This window comes from Gymnodraco acuticeps, unplaced genomic scaffold (genome assembly GCF_902827175.1).
Source record: "Gymnodraco acuticeps unplaced genomic scaffold, fGymAcu1.1, whole genome shotgun sequence".
NCBI lineage: Eukaryota > Metazoa > Chordata > Actinopteri > Perciformes > Bathydraconidae > Gymnodraco > Gymnodraco acuticeps.
In genome coordinates, this window is record NW_022991144.1 from 379,061 (window position 1) to 395,101 (window position 16,041).

Genomic DNA, 16,041 nt, shown 5'->3' on the forward strand with positions numbered 1-16,041 from the left:
TTTAAATTCCTGAAGCCTCCATTTAAAAAGGTGGAATTCCAGATAAGACTTTGGTTTGTGCATATTTTTTGTCTGCATTATCAGCTCTGTGCTGATTTGTTACACTCAAGAGATGATATGAAGGAAAAACCTGCATCTTATAATATACATCCAACCTTTCTAGGAGCAGCAGGTAAATGACTGATGGCTGTTTGAACATTTTATGAAAAGGCAAACTAGGCTAAAAGTAAACTTTATAATTCACTGAAATATTACATTTTTTCTTTACATATCTCAAGGAGGTTTTAGGATAACCTTCAGTTCAGGGTCAAAACGTACAGTATTCCCACTTAAGGTATGCTTCACAGTTGATGGACTTTAAATCTTGTCACTTTAAAGGGGCCCCTTTAAGCTTTTTGGAGTTTTCCCTTTTCTGTAGTGTGTTATATAGGTTTCCAAATGCCCCTCCTGAGGGAGTTCTCTCCCACACACTACTTGTTCCAAGAGCATTTATTTCAACTATCTTTACTTCAAAGACTTAATTAAATACGTTTTTGTTCAATATTTGGACAAAGATCATGCTGTACTTTACCAATCGTGGGTACTGTGGAAACAGTGGCTTGTTTAAATAGAATAAGAGGTCAATAGTTAATGGACAACACCCTGAGTTTTCTATTAACTCCTGTGTACATACCATAGACCCAAGTTTGGACAAACACATTTCCAATGCCTTCGTTCTGAGTCATTGATAATGAAATAGCTAATCACTTCTCTCTCCTGATGGAAAAGTATGTATGTAAATATGTGTGAGTCTTACCCTTCTTTGGTGGACAGGTCGAGGTGTGTGTGGATGTCCAGGAGGACGTTTTGAAAGAAGCACAGCCTCTTACGCTCGGCCTCCTGGGTAAGGTCGAACACCTGCTCCATGTCCTCCATGTAGCGAGGGTTACAGCGGTTCAGCTCCTCCAGGGCCTTCGTGTAGCGCTCCTTCACCTGCAACACACACAAAGCACACACTCAGCTAATGTGCAACACTCTGACAACCTGAAGAATGACGAATAAACATATAAAAAGATTGCTGCCCCAGCCAAGTCTACTGTATTTAATGATCCAGCCAACAGTTGCTGAATAGTGTTAAACCACATGATTTAATATCTCAGTATTTAGCAGTTACTTTTCCTCAAAGTTTAATAAAGATAAACAAAATGTGTACCAGTCCTCTGTTGCTCTTCCTTTGTTAGATGGTCAGTTTCTCCCTAACCAAATCACGGGTGTTAAAAGAGATGTTCTAGTACGATATAAAGATTGAAAAGCAATTTAAGGCACATTTTTATTTGTGTAAGTGGGCTTTAGGAATGCAATTGACCTATTGAAGTACAGCATGTACATCTCCTTTCAAAAGAAAATACTAAAGATAGTAATAATATGTTATATTGATTGCTTTCTGTCAAGTATTAAAGAGGCAGAAAAGGATAGGGACACTTTTTGCAAACTGAGGTTGTTGTTGTTGTTGTTGTTGTTTCACATAGCTACAGTAAATAGTAACACACATGCTATATAGCAAAGGGTTATGAGAAATCTGAATAGCAGTATGCACAGTCAACATCCGGCATGCCAGATTAGCAGTAAATTAACACTGAGTTGAAGTTTTGATTGATGAAAAACAAACAGAAATACTATGCGGTCTCCTCTGAACACAAAGGAGAACAATAGAGCTGAAGAGGTGCTCTGATGTTTGTGGAATGCAGACTGGTTATGTGACTCCTGAATTGAGTTAGGTACAAAGTGCTTTTTCAGGTCTCTTTTTCCCAAACTTTGTCATGATATTGGATTTCATTTCCTTGTCGTGTATTTTGTCTTAGCATTTCCCAGTTCTGAGTTTCCCTCTTCAGGACCTGAGCTTTTCCTCTTCTGTTGTGTATTTGTGCAAAACAGCGAACAGTAGAGACAAGCCCAGTCTTGTTTTAAAACTCAAAAACACACAGGTATGTTTTTTTCTGGACTCTCTGACACACCCAGACTTGTGCTAGTGGAGCTACGCATGGGACTCTTTGTATGAATGTGTGTGTGTGTATGCTCTTTACTTTCTCTGCCTCCTCGTTGCAGCGCTCCACCCGGATCGTGAATTTGCGAACTTCCTCCTGCGACTTGGTCGGGTCGGCCTTAGCGTGCGTTTCCCTGGTAACCGCCGTCCACTCCTCCTTCCTGGCCTGATTGTATCCCTTCTTACTGGCCTCCACCTTGACACACACAGACACACACACACACACACACACACACACAACGATGCAATAATTGACTTTGGTAAGTGGCTACACTCAAAGTTGTATCCCTTCTTCATCACAAAGTTATTTCACACAGGGCCGGGCACAAAAAAGACAGAAAATAGAAAAGTGAACAGGTTGATTACATCGATTTAGTTGGATATTCATTTTACAAATAAGACAACACATTAGTTGATTAAATATATTTTTAAATGACACATTAAGAGCAATTGTATGTGTTAATGGTAAGGAAAGGTTCAGCACTTGAGCTACCAACAACACAATTGTGTTTATTACCTGTTTTGCACACTCCTTTTTAAGGACTGTGCAAAACTAGATTCATGCTTGAATGTTTTGCGCTGAGGAGCAACACTGCAAGTGTAACATTGAAAAATTGAACCTTCATCGGGGCAATGCTTCTGCAAGAACTGTGATTGGCTGCTTGTGTTTTTCCCATATATATTTTTGATGCTGGTGATGACATTGAAATGTTAAAAAGGGGCCCTATTATGCTTTGTGGGTTTACCCTTTCCTGAAGTGTGTTCTGTAGGTTTCTGTGTATGATCTACAAATGCTGAAATCCCAAAGTTGCCTCCAGAGGAGTTTCTTGAAACGCCTCCATTTGACTCCTTTGTTTAATTCGGTAACATAATGACATCACTATCTAACACTTGCGCTTCTATTGGCTAGCCTCAATCAGACTGGGCTCTGGTTTCAGAAAGAGCGTGAAATATTAGAGACATTTTTGAACATTAAAGCATGGAAACATTACAGATTAGAGAAACAAATATGAATCTGAAATTGAGCATATAAGGGCCCCTTTAAGGAAAGACCGTCAGTAGTCTTCTTCTTTATAGTTAGAAGTCAACAACACAATTACAATGCAAACCTCCTTACATTACTATACATGTATAATTGTAGCTCGCAGTCACCCTGTTTCACAGAGTAAATGAAAGAAGGTGAGCAAGGTTATTGCAGACTATTGAGCATGAGCCACCCAGAAGAATTACCACTGAGTCTTTAAATCTCGCTTTACTTACAACCGACAGACAACGCTCACCTCCTTCAGTTTTCGGACCCAGGGTTTCTGTGCTTTGCGGAAGCCGTCGTCTGCGTCCTTGGTCTCCCTGAAGCCTCCTATCATCTGCTTGTGGTAGGCGTCCTTCTGCCAGTTGCGCACCATCTCGCTGTCCTCCGCCACCAGGCGCTCCCGCAGCTCCAGATGCAGCTCGCTGAGCCGGTCGGCCGCCTGCATAAAGGCGTGCCACGCTTTCTCCAGCGTCCCATACTGAGGACCTGAGGGGCAAGAGTGGGGAGACGAGACACTCAACATCTCATTTAGCTTCAAACTAAAAAAAATAACGAAAACAATCATCCTTGTTGGTTGGTTTGTTGATGTTAATTTTGGTCAAGGTTCAATTGTAAACCAAATCAGTGAATCTGTCAGATTTTGGTGAAGCCCCTGATTTGGTTTTAGCCAATGCTTTAAAAAAACACTTCCTGTGAATCAGTTAAATCAGCTTAAAACTAATTTATGTTTACATAATGTTCATATTTTTGTTAAAAAGTAGTACTTTTCCACATTTGAACTTAAAATAAGCATAGATATAATCTTTCCTTAAAAAATATATATTCTCATGTAAAAATGTGCCTCAATTAATTGATTAGTTGCAGCAAAAGCTGACACTTTGCAGTTAGAACAAATCAATTGTTTGCAACCCTTGGTAGTAAAATAAATCAAACACACCAAAGGTAAAATATCAAAGTAGTTTTAGGTATAACTTTTCTTCTGCAGCCCTTACTGATGGGTGATTTCCGCTCACCTTTCTCCACGACGCCCCTCCACCTCTTGGCCCAGTCGCTCAGCTGCAGAGCGTAACCCTTCTCTATCTTCGCTCTCTCCTGGAAGCAGCTGACCATCTCATTACACAGCCGGTGGCCATCGTCTATCCGCTTCACCGTCCTCTTGTAGTTTCCCGGCTGCACAGGAAACGCACACACACAATGAGGACATAGACTTAGACTGAAGTTTCTTAGTGCATTCTAATCATTGTTGCTCTGTCAGCTTGATGCTTGTTACCACATTAGTGTGGCAACATGTCAACAGGGCAGGATGTTTAGTAGACCAGCGATGAAAGATATACAGAGAGTGAGTGTAAGGTTGAAAGTATGTCGTTTTTCCAGATGTAAGCCAGTCAGTAGGGACTCATTATGTGTCTGTGTCTCTATCTAAACACCACCTCCGTCTGCTCCTCTCTCAATGGCCTCATCAACACACAAGACTACGATTATCCAGGTTTCCAGACCAGTAGCAGATATTAAGGATTTTATTACTGCTGTTGTAAGTAACTAATTTGGTCACCAGAGTGGGACGTCCATTAATCACAGGGTTGGTAGTTCATTGTCCCAAGTTGCTCCCTCTCCACATGTGGAGCGTCCTTGGGCATGATACTAAACCCCAAATTGCTTCCAGCATGTTGGCACATTAACGACATGGTAGCTTGTTGGCCTTTGAAGAGGCAAAATGTAAGGAACTTTTGATAAAAACCCACATGAAAATGCAGCAATTATGTGTGAGCGAGCAAGCACTACCAGTCCATCCATCCATCTTCTCCCGCTTATCCGTGGTCGGGTCGCGGAGGTAGCAGTTCCAGCAGAGAGCCCCAAACTTTCCTTTCCCTGGCCATATCAACCAGCTCTGACTGGGGGATCCCAAGGCGCTCCCAGGCCAGCGAAGAGATATAATCCCTCCACCTGGTCCTAGGTCTACCCCTTGGTCTCTTCCCAGCTGGACGTGCCTGGAACACCTCCCTAGGGAGGCGTCCAGGTGGCATCCTAACTAGGTGCCCGAGCCACCTCAACTGGCTCCTTTCGACGCGAAGGAGGAGCGGTTCAACTCCGAGTCCCTCCCGGATGACTGAACTTCTCACCTTATCCCTAAGGGAGACACCAGCCACCCTACGGAGAAAACCCATCTCGACCGCTTGTATCCGCGATCTCGTTCTTTCGGTCATGACCCATCCTTCATGACCATAGGTGAGGGTAGGAACGAAAATGGCCCGGTAGACAGAGAGCTTTGCCTTCTGGCTCAGCTCCCTTTTCGTCACAACGGTGGGGTAAAGCGACTGCAGTACTGCTCCCGCTGCTCCGATTCTCCGGCCCATCTCACGCTCCATTGTTCCCTCACTCGAGAACAAGACCCCGAGATACTTGAACTCCTTCACTTGGGGTAAGGACTCATTCCCTACTTGGAGTGGACAGTCCATCGGTTTCCTGCTGAGAACCATGGCCTCAGATTTGGAGGTGCTGATCCTCATCCCAGCCGCTTCACACTCGGTTGCGAACCGATTCAGTGAGTGCTGAAGGTCGCAGACCGATGAAGCCATTGGAACCACATCATCTGAAAAAAGCAGTGGTGCAATCCTTAGTCCACCGAACTGCAGACCCCCTCCCCCACGACTACGCCTCGAAATCCGATCCATGTATATTACAAACAGGATTGGTGACAAAGCCCAGCCCTGGCGGAGGCCAACCCTCACTGGAAATGGGTCCGACTTACTGCCGAGGACCCGGACACAGCTCTCGCTTTGAGAATACAGAGATTGGATGGCCCTGAGTAGAGACCCCCTCACCCCATACTCCCGCAGCACCTCCCACAGTAACTCGGTCATACGCCTTCTCCAAGTCTACAAAACACATGTAGACCGGATAAGCGTACTCCCAGGCCCCCCTCCAGGATCCTTGCGAGAGTAAAAAGCTAATCCATCGTTCCACGACCAGGACGGAATCCGCATTGTTCCTCCTCAATCTGAGGTTCGACAATTGGCCTGACCCTCCTTTCCCGGGGAGGCTGAGTAGTGTGATGCCTCTGTAATTGGCACACCCCTCTGATCCCCACCAAGGGGAACCACCACCCCGGTCTGCCACTCCTTCGGTACTGTTTCCGACTTCCAAGCAACGTTGATGAGACGTGCCAACCATGACAGTCCCTCAACACCCAGAGCCTTCAGCATTTCTGGGCGGATCTCATCCACCCCCGGGGCTTTACCACTGTGGAGTTGTTTGACGACCTCAGTGACCTCCCCCCGGTTGATTGGTGTTGATCCCCCGTCATACTCCAGTCCAGCTCTGCCTCTAACATAGAGGGCGGAGTTGTCGGGTTCAGGAGTTCCTCAACGTGTTCCTTCCAATGCCCTAACACTCCATCAGTTGAGGTCAACAACGTCCCATCCTTACTGTACACAGCTTGGATGGTTCCCTGCTTCCCCCTCCTGAGGTGTCGGACAGTTTTCCAGAATAACTTTGGTGCCGCCCGAAAGTCCTTTTCCATGTCTTCTCCGAACTTCTCCCACACCCGCTGCTTTGCCTCGGCCACGGCCGAGGCTGCTGCCCTTCGGGCCTGTCGGTCCCTTGCAACTGCCTCGGGAGTCCCCCGGGATAACAAATCCCTGAAGGCCTCCTTCTTCAGTCGGACGGCATCCCTGACCACCGGTGTCCACCAGGAGGTTCGAGGGTTACCGCCCCTTGAGGCACCTAAGACCTTGAGACCACAGCTCCCCGCCGCGGCTTCGGCAATAGAGGCTTTGAACACCGACCACTCTGGTTCAATGTCCCCAACCTCCACAGGACTACCAGTCAATTGCATAATTAAATAATTCATTTTTCCTTGAGTTTTCTCTTGATGTAAGAAATGAGTGTGCACGTGTGTTTCCACTGTACCTCCCAGAAGCTGTCCGAGCTCCCCAGGTCGCTGAGGTCTCCATTGGAAGACATTGTGGGGTCGGCCTTACAGCACGGAATGGTGGCGGCTACAGAAAATACTGCAGAGAGAGGGAAAATACCATTAAATACTGTACATACAGCTGGTTTCAGGTGAAACACTTTTGACAAGCTGAAATCCAATCATAGACTCATGTTAACCTAGAGGGGAGGACACCAACAATTATTTTCTTTTGTTATTGTAGCAACTTCTACTCAGTTACGAGCCAGTATACTCTACATTGAAATAAATGGGAGGACTTGCGCAATGCAGGCCTTGGTATGAATTTAGCACAGAATCTAAAGACCTTTTTTGTCAATTGCTGTTTCACAAATTAACTTTGCAACTTGTAAGAGCCAACTTATTTAAGGGTCATGTTTGGGTTTAAGCTGTCACAATTGTGTGTTTGTGTTACTGTGTGTGCCAAAGGGTGTCTATGTCCTATTAACTAGGGCACAGGTATTTAAGGTGCGTCAGGTCACATGATTGGGTGTGTTTGCTATATATCTCTTTCGAAGAGCATATGGTTAACACCGTAGCGCGAGAGTTCGTAAGTACCGCAATGATTGTTTGGCCGTCAAATAAATGAATATTGATGTATATGGACTCGCTGTACTTTTATGATGCACACAAAAGACAATACATGGATTGTATTGTGCTCTGAAAAGGAGTCTACCAATTCTCCATTGCAGCAAAAAAAATAACTAACTGTATCCCACACAGTATAGCCCATCAGCCAGGTCTATAATAAACTCCATGGAAGTTTTATTATTAGGCTTAAGCTCCTGGATCAAAAGTTCAAAAGTAGACAAAGGACATACCATTAAGTCCCGCTTTCTAAGATATACATTAATTAAAAGATATGACAATCAGACATAGTTGGAACAATATGAAATTACATTTTATAAACAACCATGTCTTCGTGCCCTTTTAGTCTCACTGTACACAGCTCTACAGTTTCAGCCTCTGGCAAACTGCAGCTCCACGTCAGTCGACACAGACACTACTGAGACCTCACCGCTCGCTGCCCACATGGCTGCTTTCTCCACGTTGCTGCCCAATGTTTCCTCCTACGAACAACTCCTCTCTCCACACACACACACACACACACACACACACACACACACACACACACACACACACACACACACACACACACACACACACCACACACACACACACACACACACACACACACACACACACACACACACACACACACACACACACACCACACACACACCACACACACACACACACACACACACACACACACCAACACACACACCCACACACACACACACCACACACACACCACACACACCCACACACACACACACACACACACACACACACACACACACACACACACACACACACACACACACACACACACCACACACACACACACACACACACACACACCCTCTGTTACTGAGGCAGGAATCTGTGTCAGCCAGTCCACAATAGATCTCATTCATCAGAGAAATGCCGCACAAACATTTGTACAGCATAGTCTCAGATATTAACTCACGGATACAAATAATGTTAAACTGCATTACGCCTCTGCCTCTTCATGTTTGAAAAACTTCAACTGCCAAAAGAAGATTCAAAATAACTGTACGTTTAAAGGTGCCCTGTGTAATTTTCTTGTAAAAAGAAAAGAAAGAAGAGGTAGTCCTTAAACTAATAGTTTGTGTACGGCCTTTTCACACAATTTATATTTAATTAAACTCCAAAATGAGGAGAATGCTCTGCATTGAATCTGCCGATGAACCCTGTCAATAGTTCAATGCGACTCTACCTCACTACACATCAACTTCCTCCATGCTGTCCTCCCATTAGACAAAACCAACTTACAAGGTCACACAACTTCCTGTGGCAGACACAACAAAATGTGGAGGACAAGCACGCAACAAAGCCCTGGCTCTGTGAGGTGATCCTCTGGGTGTTTCTCAATGTCGTGGACGCTTGCTTGGTAGCACGTCTTCCGAGTCACTTGCTTCAGAAGCGAGGAAAGAATAGGAAAACGAAGAATTGTGGAACAGGCTAACAGGTGTTAAGGTGTGTGTCATACATGGAGCGCAATTTCCGCCAAAGATTTGGAAATTGGTCCGTGCGCAAAGCATTGTGGGGATTTTAAGACCGCAGAGTCTACACATGTGCAGCCTCGAAATGTCTCGCTACGAAGTACGCCAGCCACGGTAGAATTCCAAGTATGCTGGACATTGGAACAGTCCTTCGGCGGCACTTGATGACGTAGTATGCTTGAAATAGTGGCTCTGGAGCAGCCTTCCTTGACATTGAGAAACACCCACCGTCTGCAAGCATGTACACTTCCACTGCAGGAATCCCATCAGCACGATCAAATATATCCACACTCAATCACCACAAATACAGATGACTGACTGATGATAATAGTTTACATATCCATGCTTTCACTATAGAAAATATGGCTTTCTATGAAATTAAAAACTCCTTGCAGATATTCAGTCCCCTGACTATATAAATAAATAAAAGCCCCACACACTGTGATATTTGCTTACACTCGTCATGACAAACATTTGATATAAGTGCTATATAGATATTATCTATTAGTCAGAATCTCAACAGTCATCTAAACTAAATGTGAATATACCTCTAAATGGTCAAATACACTGAGCATGTAAGAACAACTACCAGAGAAGTGTTAAACAGAGTACATTGAAACCTTAATATGTTACAGTTTTATCACACTGCCAAGCCTTTTGGTCTCCAACAGCAAAGCTTCTCTTGACAAGCCTGTGAGACGTTCCTGGTGATTTTCCCTCCTCCCTATCTTTTCACAATGTTCTGTGTCACTGTTAATGACTAGTTGACTCCCAAAATAACAGCAGTGGGCGTAGATGTGCACTGGGAGGAGGTTACAACAGTAGCCTTGGTGAGCTCTGCAGGGAACAATGTGGGAGTGAGTCTAAATAAAGTCTATAGTCATCCCGAATTATACATCTGCAAAATCAGGAGGAGGACTTGCACTTACTTGTGCTACTGTACATTGCTGATACTGGGCGGAGACCTGATTAAACAAAATCAAGTTAAATATGTGTTTGTCCATCTGTCTGTGAGGCACTGCCTGCATCTAATCCCCTTTAGACACCTGAGCTCTAATTTTCTCCCCGCACTTTAGAGACTGTAAAGCACAGGTGGAGGCAACGGAGGGATTGCCGTGTGTGTGTGTCATCTGTTTATGGTAAGTATGCTGCCTGTGGAGGTATCTGCCACCAGCATGCTAGAACATGAGTGAGTATGAGAAAACTGACTATGCCATTGACCGCTAATTACTGGACCTATATCCTACAAGACAGAAGTGTGTGTGTGTGAGTGTATTTGGGTGCGGCTCATTATAAGCAAGTACGTTTGGAAGCCTGCACTTGTATTATGGCTATACCTGCTGGAGTACTGACAAAAAACTGACAAAATAAGTAAAACTGATGAAAGTCAACAGACCAAACTACCATTAAATACTGTGGGGGAAACTTCTGTGTAGCAATGCAGTGGGAGTCACGGGGAGAACAGGAGCTTTGATGTCAAACACTGATGGTTTATTTAGGAGCTTCGGCCAGAGAATTCACAAAACAAATCCAAGAGTCAGAGGTTCTGACTTCACGGTAGAGTTGCCACGTCAATTCTGAAGAACTCTACCCCAGACCCATGTATTTAGCTAGTTCAGAGAGAATCATAAACATGCTGCATAACAAGATATAATCATAACACCTCTATCAGCTGACGCCAACAGGCAGGAACAGGGAGCCAAAACACTGAGAGCACAGCAGCCAAGGTTACAGGTGCGTGTGCTCAGTCAGGACAGTTTGAACTGATAAACTGGGTCAAAGTTATGGGCCTTGGAAAATATTTCCCCAACAAATACAATATTGATATTTACTAAGTAGAGCTTGAAAGCATCAAAGTAAATGGACTGTATTTATATTGCGCTTTATCCAGTCTTTATGACCCCCCCTTAAAACGCTTTACATAGCCTACTATAAGCAGGGTTGCCAACTCTCACGCATCTGGCGTGTGACACACGCTTTCACTCTCAATCTCACGCTCTCACGCTGCCCAAACTATTCTCACGCCAAAAACAAGAATACCGAAGACTATAGAAACGGTTTTGAAAACTTTTGTCAGGTAGTGATCGTCTTCTCAATAGAACATATTTGATAATGTCTTCTGGCCAATCAGAATCAAGATAACGGCGTGGGGTTGTTCCAGGAAGTCCCAACGGAGAATACTTTTGCTGTAGTATATCTCTATATACATCGATACAACATTACGTGTTGATAGAAATCAACACGTAATTAAATAAGACCCCACGGTTTGATGATTGATAGGTGCAGGGACGTGCACAGGTACGGGCTAATGTTGCCAGGGCAACGGCCCGTTTGGCCTTTTTGGCTGACCTGCCCCTCTGGAGAGAGCGAGAGTTTATTTTTTATTTTTTTGTTGTGGCCGAATCAACATGATAAGCCCACAATTAGTACACAGCGGGTGTGGGAGAAGTTCGGAGAAGACATGGAAAAGGACTTTCGGGCGGCACCAAAGTTATTCTGGAAAACTGTCCGACACCTCAGGAGGGGGAAGCAGGGAACCATCTAAGCTGTGTACAGTAAGGATGGGACGTTGTTGACCTCAACTGATGGAGTGTTAGGGCATTGGAAGGAACACTTTGAGGAACTCCTGAACCCGACAACTCCGCCCTACACACAGCAGCGTGCGTTGAAAGCTTCACCATTCACTTTGAATGGTGTGACGTCACTTTGCTGGCGTGGCTCGCTGCAAAAGTTGAGCAATGTTCAAGTTTTGAAGCCACGGCAGAAGCGTCAGCCAATCGAATCATATGCCAGTACAAGCTCTAACCAATCAAACCGCTGCTTGTATGTCAGGGGCGGGAGATTCATGTGATTGGTTGGTCGAGTTTCAGACACGCCCGCCGGCAAGCTTCAACGCACGCCGCTGTGTGGACGGGCCGTTAGAGTTGTACCCCCTAGATCAGGTCTCTAGTAATGTGTGCTCTAAGTGCACCAGATTGAAGCATTTTACTTTAAATATTCAAACATTTCTTCCCGGGGGGCATACCCCGGACCCCCCCTAGAGGATGTGATGTCCTCACCCCAATTAAAACATGTTCATGTAATACTGAATAAATTTGAAGCCTTTTTTATGTATATGACCTATGTCAATACGTTTCTGTTTTTGTAGTGCATTGGTCTTTTGTAGAGATTTTTCATTTATTTTTTATATATTCTATTGTGTATTCCTTGGATACTTTTATTTGTTCTACTGAACGATTTTCTGGTAGGGGGGGGCGCAAGCTAAAATCTCACCTAGAGCAGCAAATTGGTTAGAACCGGCCCTGATGATGTAGGAAACGGGCTCCGTGTTACAAGACGGGTCGGGGGTTTGGCGGTACCACTGCAGACTCTCTGCACACACACACCGCTGCAGACTCTCTGCACGAAGGAGCCAAGGTGCTGCAGCTCCTGATCAGAGCAGAGACACACGTTCACTAAGCGGAAAAACGATATCCTGTCACAGAGATCTGCTATTTTAAATTTTAAAGTCAACACATATCGACCCTAAATAAAGTATATATTAAGAACGAGAGATGTTTTGACATTATGGCTTAAACAAATGACAAATGAGCGAGGGCGATGACGTCAGAGCATCGTCCTATGTGCCGGGGCTGAGCCCCGGACAGCCCCGGCACAATTTAACCCCTGGTTAGAGGCCCTATTTTATCAGTATGTCTGGACTGCACAGCAGTTACAATGGTCAAACTACATTAGAACAGAATTGTCCCCATTTTGTCTTTAATAGTTACTAACATTAGATCTTTTAATGAGATATGGACCGCAAAACAAAAAATGTCCCTGATTTTCATTTTTGAAATTAAGTCACCGAATGCAAGTAGTCGCCTTAGCTTATTTTGTTATGAGATGTGAATTACTGTTCAATTTAGTTGATGTAATAATTAGGGCCGGGACTTTAACGCGTTAATTAAGATTAATTAATTACACAACAATTAACGCGTTAAAAAAATTAACGCATTTTAATCGCACTTATTTTTGCACCGCGGAACGTTTCTCACTGGATGAGTTTCAGGCGTACGGATTATACTGGAGCACCAACTAACGTTCATGACTTCAGACAACAACAAACCACAGTGAACAACAGTGGGAAATGTTGTTTTAAAAAACGGACGGGTGGAAGCGTCGATAAGAGCACGGTTGTGTGCAAATTATGCAAAAAGGAATTCGCATATCACCGCAGCACATCAAGCCTCAAGTATCACCTCAATGCAAAACATATAGCAGCTAGCGTGGAAGCTAGCGTGGACGTTATCCTCTTTTATCGCGTTCACACCAAAAAGAGCCGGTACTAAAATTAGTTCATGAGAACCTTTTTACCCCCACGAAAGTCCCTGCTAGAGAGCAGAGAGCTGCTAGAGAGCAGGGACTTTCGTACGGCTCTCTTGTGAGAAAATAGCTATATTTCTGATTGGCTGGGTGGATTGCAAACCACGCCCCGTAAAACTCCCAAAAAGTTTTGTGAAGCCGCCATTTTATTATCCTCGCATTAGCATTATTAGCATTAGCCCAGCGCAGAAACGCAGAGAGACTAACTTATGGCAACACAAAATAAAACATGGGAGCGGTTGGAGATGAGGAGGTGTCGGCGTTCTGGCGATTTACTCGGAAGGCTGCTGGGACTCCCAGCAGCTTCTACTGAAGCCAGTCCCTAACTCCGGGGACTTCCGGCCGGGGACTTTGGGCGGTAGTATACGCCGTGAAGTGGTTTGCGGCCTGCCAGTAAACCCAAAGCAGAAGAAGAAGTGACGTCAGCGGCTTCATTTGCCTAATCCAGTGGTTCTCAAAGTGGGGGGCGCGCCCCCCCTGGGGGGCGCAGAGTCATGCCAGGGGGGGCGCGAGGGACATGGAGGAAAAATTGTTAGAAAAAAAAAAAAGTCATAATTTGAAAAATTATTTATTCAAAAATAATATGATGCAGTACTATTACGTCTGGGTCTCTGTGTTTCATTAAAGCTCGGCTCTGTGTGTGTGGAACGAGCCATTTTGTGTGCGCGAGAGAGAGAGCGCACCGGTACCGGAGATCGTTGTTGTTAGCTTCTGGTGCTAGCAAGCTACGCTAACGGAGATTTTTCAACAACAAGGTGGAGGAGAGTCCTCTCCTGTCAGACTGAGAGACTTAGTGAGCTAAAGGACTCTATCAGTGTTATCTCAGTGGGTCTCAAACGTTTTGGTCACCATTAATGTAAACAATTATTTCCAAGGCACACGTTTATATGATCATTATAGTTATAAAAAAATACGAGAATAAATGAAAAACAGGTAGGAAATACTATATGACAGTAAAACAAGAATAAAGTTTAAAAAGGTGATTTGTAAAATATCCATTAAGAAAAAGTAAATCTGTTTACAGTTCTGTTTCATCTGGGTGTTGAGAGATGCATCCATAGATCTCTTCATTTTGCTCTCAAAGTGCACCAGATTGATGCTTTTAACTTCAATATTTAAAAATAAATCTTCCCGGGGGAGCTTGCCCCCGGACCCCCCTATGTGAGGTCCACACACCACCTATAAAAATAGCACTTTACCCCTGCTTACACCTATATGCAGCCGTGAGCTGATTATCGAGCCTTCATTGTGACAGTCGCGGGTACACTGTGTATATGCGTGGGGAGTGTTGCAGTAGAAAATTCCACTGTACATTAATGGGAAACCCTAAATGTTTGAGCACCCTCTATGAAACGTCAAGCTCCCCCACAGCACCCCCAAAATAAATCTCTGGCGTCGCCACTGAGCCTGACTATTTGTGTTGGGGGGGGCCCGACTTTTTTTTTTGTCCAAAGGGGGGGCCTGACAGAAAAAGTTTGAGAACCACTGGCCTAATCCACCCCCAGGTTCAAAGAGTTCTCATGAACTAAGTTCTCATGAACCTTTGTGGGAAAAGTACTGCGGTGGGAATGCGCCTAATGGTATACTAAAATCCATGTGAAAAAAATTGCTTCTCACTGTTCTTAGGTCAAATATTTATATGTGATTAAAAATGCGATTAATTTCGATTAATTAATTACAAAGCCTCTAATTAATTAGATTAATTTTTTTAATCGAGTCCCGGCCCTAGTAATAATCATTTGGTTTCTTTTACATTAAAAAAAGGTCTTATGTTTTTTTCTGGATAGGTGTGTGGGCTGTCTTTCATTTTGACACACAGAACAATGGGGGCTATCCACCCTTATCCACAATGTAAAGTAATTCACAGCCTCTTCTCTCTGTGAGGAGCAGCAGGTTCAGCTTTCAGAACAAAGTAACAAAAAACTAAAATAGCATTCATTTTTTTAAATGTGTAGTGTAGTAATAGATTTATTTATTTTTCTTCCCAAGAGAGTACCAGAATGTGTATTTTATGTTAGTAGCCTATTTCAAAACTAAAACAAAAAAAATCTCCTGGGGGAGAATCCCCCCAGACCCCCCTGCAGGGGTTGGGTTTTCAGCATGTCAACTCTTTCACCTGTGGAGAAATTGCAGAATTGGCTCCAGGTCGCCCTTTTTATTTACTACAAGACAAATGTGCCTTTTTATTTCATACAGTTCAATTTGGATTGAGACAGGGAAATAATCTAAACCTCACGCGTGGCGTTTCACTGTCAAGGGGAGCGTGTATGTAATTACATTGCAAATACTGACATGAGCCCCACCACTGTATGGGTTAGCCCTACCATAGATTACCCAACAAAAATACTCTCTCGCAACTGCCGACCCGTATTGCGCATGCTCAGATCTAAGAACCAGTAGAAATGATAAAAAAGTAAAAGTCTGCTGCTTATTGTTCTACTAGGCCAAAATAAAGTCAAAGAGTATATGAGAGTGAGAGTGTGTTAGCAGGGCCGCCCCTCCCTACAGGCCAATCACGCAGGCTGCATGGGGCCCCGCCTTGCGCAGGGGGCCCCGCCCAGAGGGCCTCAGCTGCTGTGCGCAG

The 16,041-nt window shown here is 44.3% G+C and overlaps 1 protein-coding gene across 6 annotated transcripts in view; it reads right to left on the reverse strand.

Moving 5' to 3' along the window:
* pacsin3 (protein kinase C and casein kinase substrate in neurons 3) overlaps positions 1-16,041 on the reverse strand; it is a 45,674-nt gene that overhangs the window by 15,889 nt on the left and 13,744 nt on the right. For 3 of the 6 annotated variants that reach the window (XM_034237261.1, XM_034237255.1, XM_034237256.1), the window contains 5 exons: positions 6,963-7,063; positions 4,067-4,223; positions 3,304-3,539; positions 2,064-2,219; positions 797-972 (listed from right to left, as the gene is read on the reverse strand). In XM_034237261.1, the coding sequence (XP_034093152.1) occupies positions 797-972; positions 2,064-2,219; positions 3,304-3,539; positions 4,067-4,223; positions 6,963-7,016 (779 nt within the window). In that variant the 5' untranslated portion in view covers positions 7,017-7,063. Of the gene's footprint in view, positions 1-796; positions 973-2,063; positions 2,220-3,303; positions 3,540-4,066; positions 4,224-6,962; positions 7,064-7,901; positions 8,090-16,041 lie in introns of all 6 variants that reach the window. The other 3 variants (XM_034237259.1, XM_034237257.1, XM_034237258.1) reach the window with 2 other exon arrangements.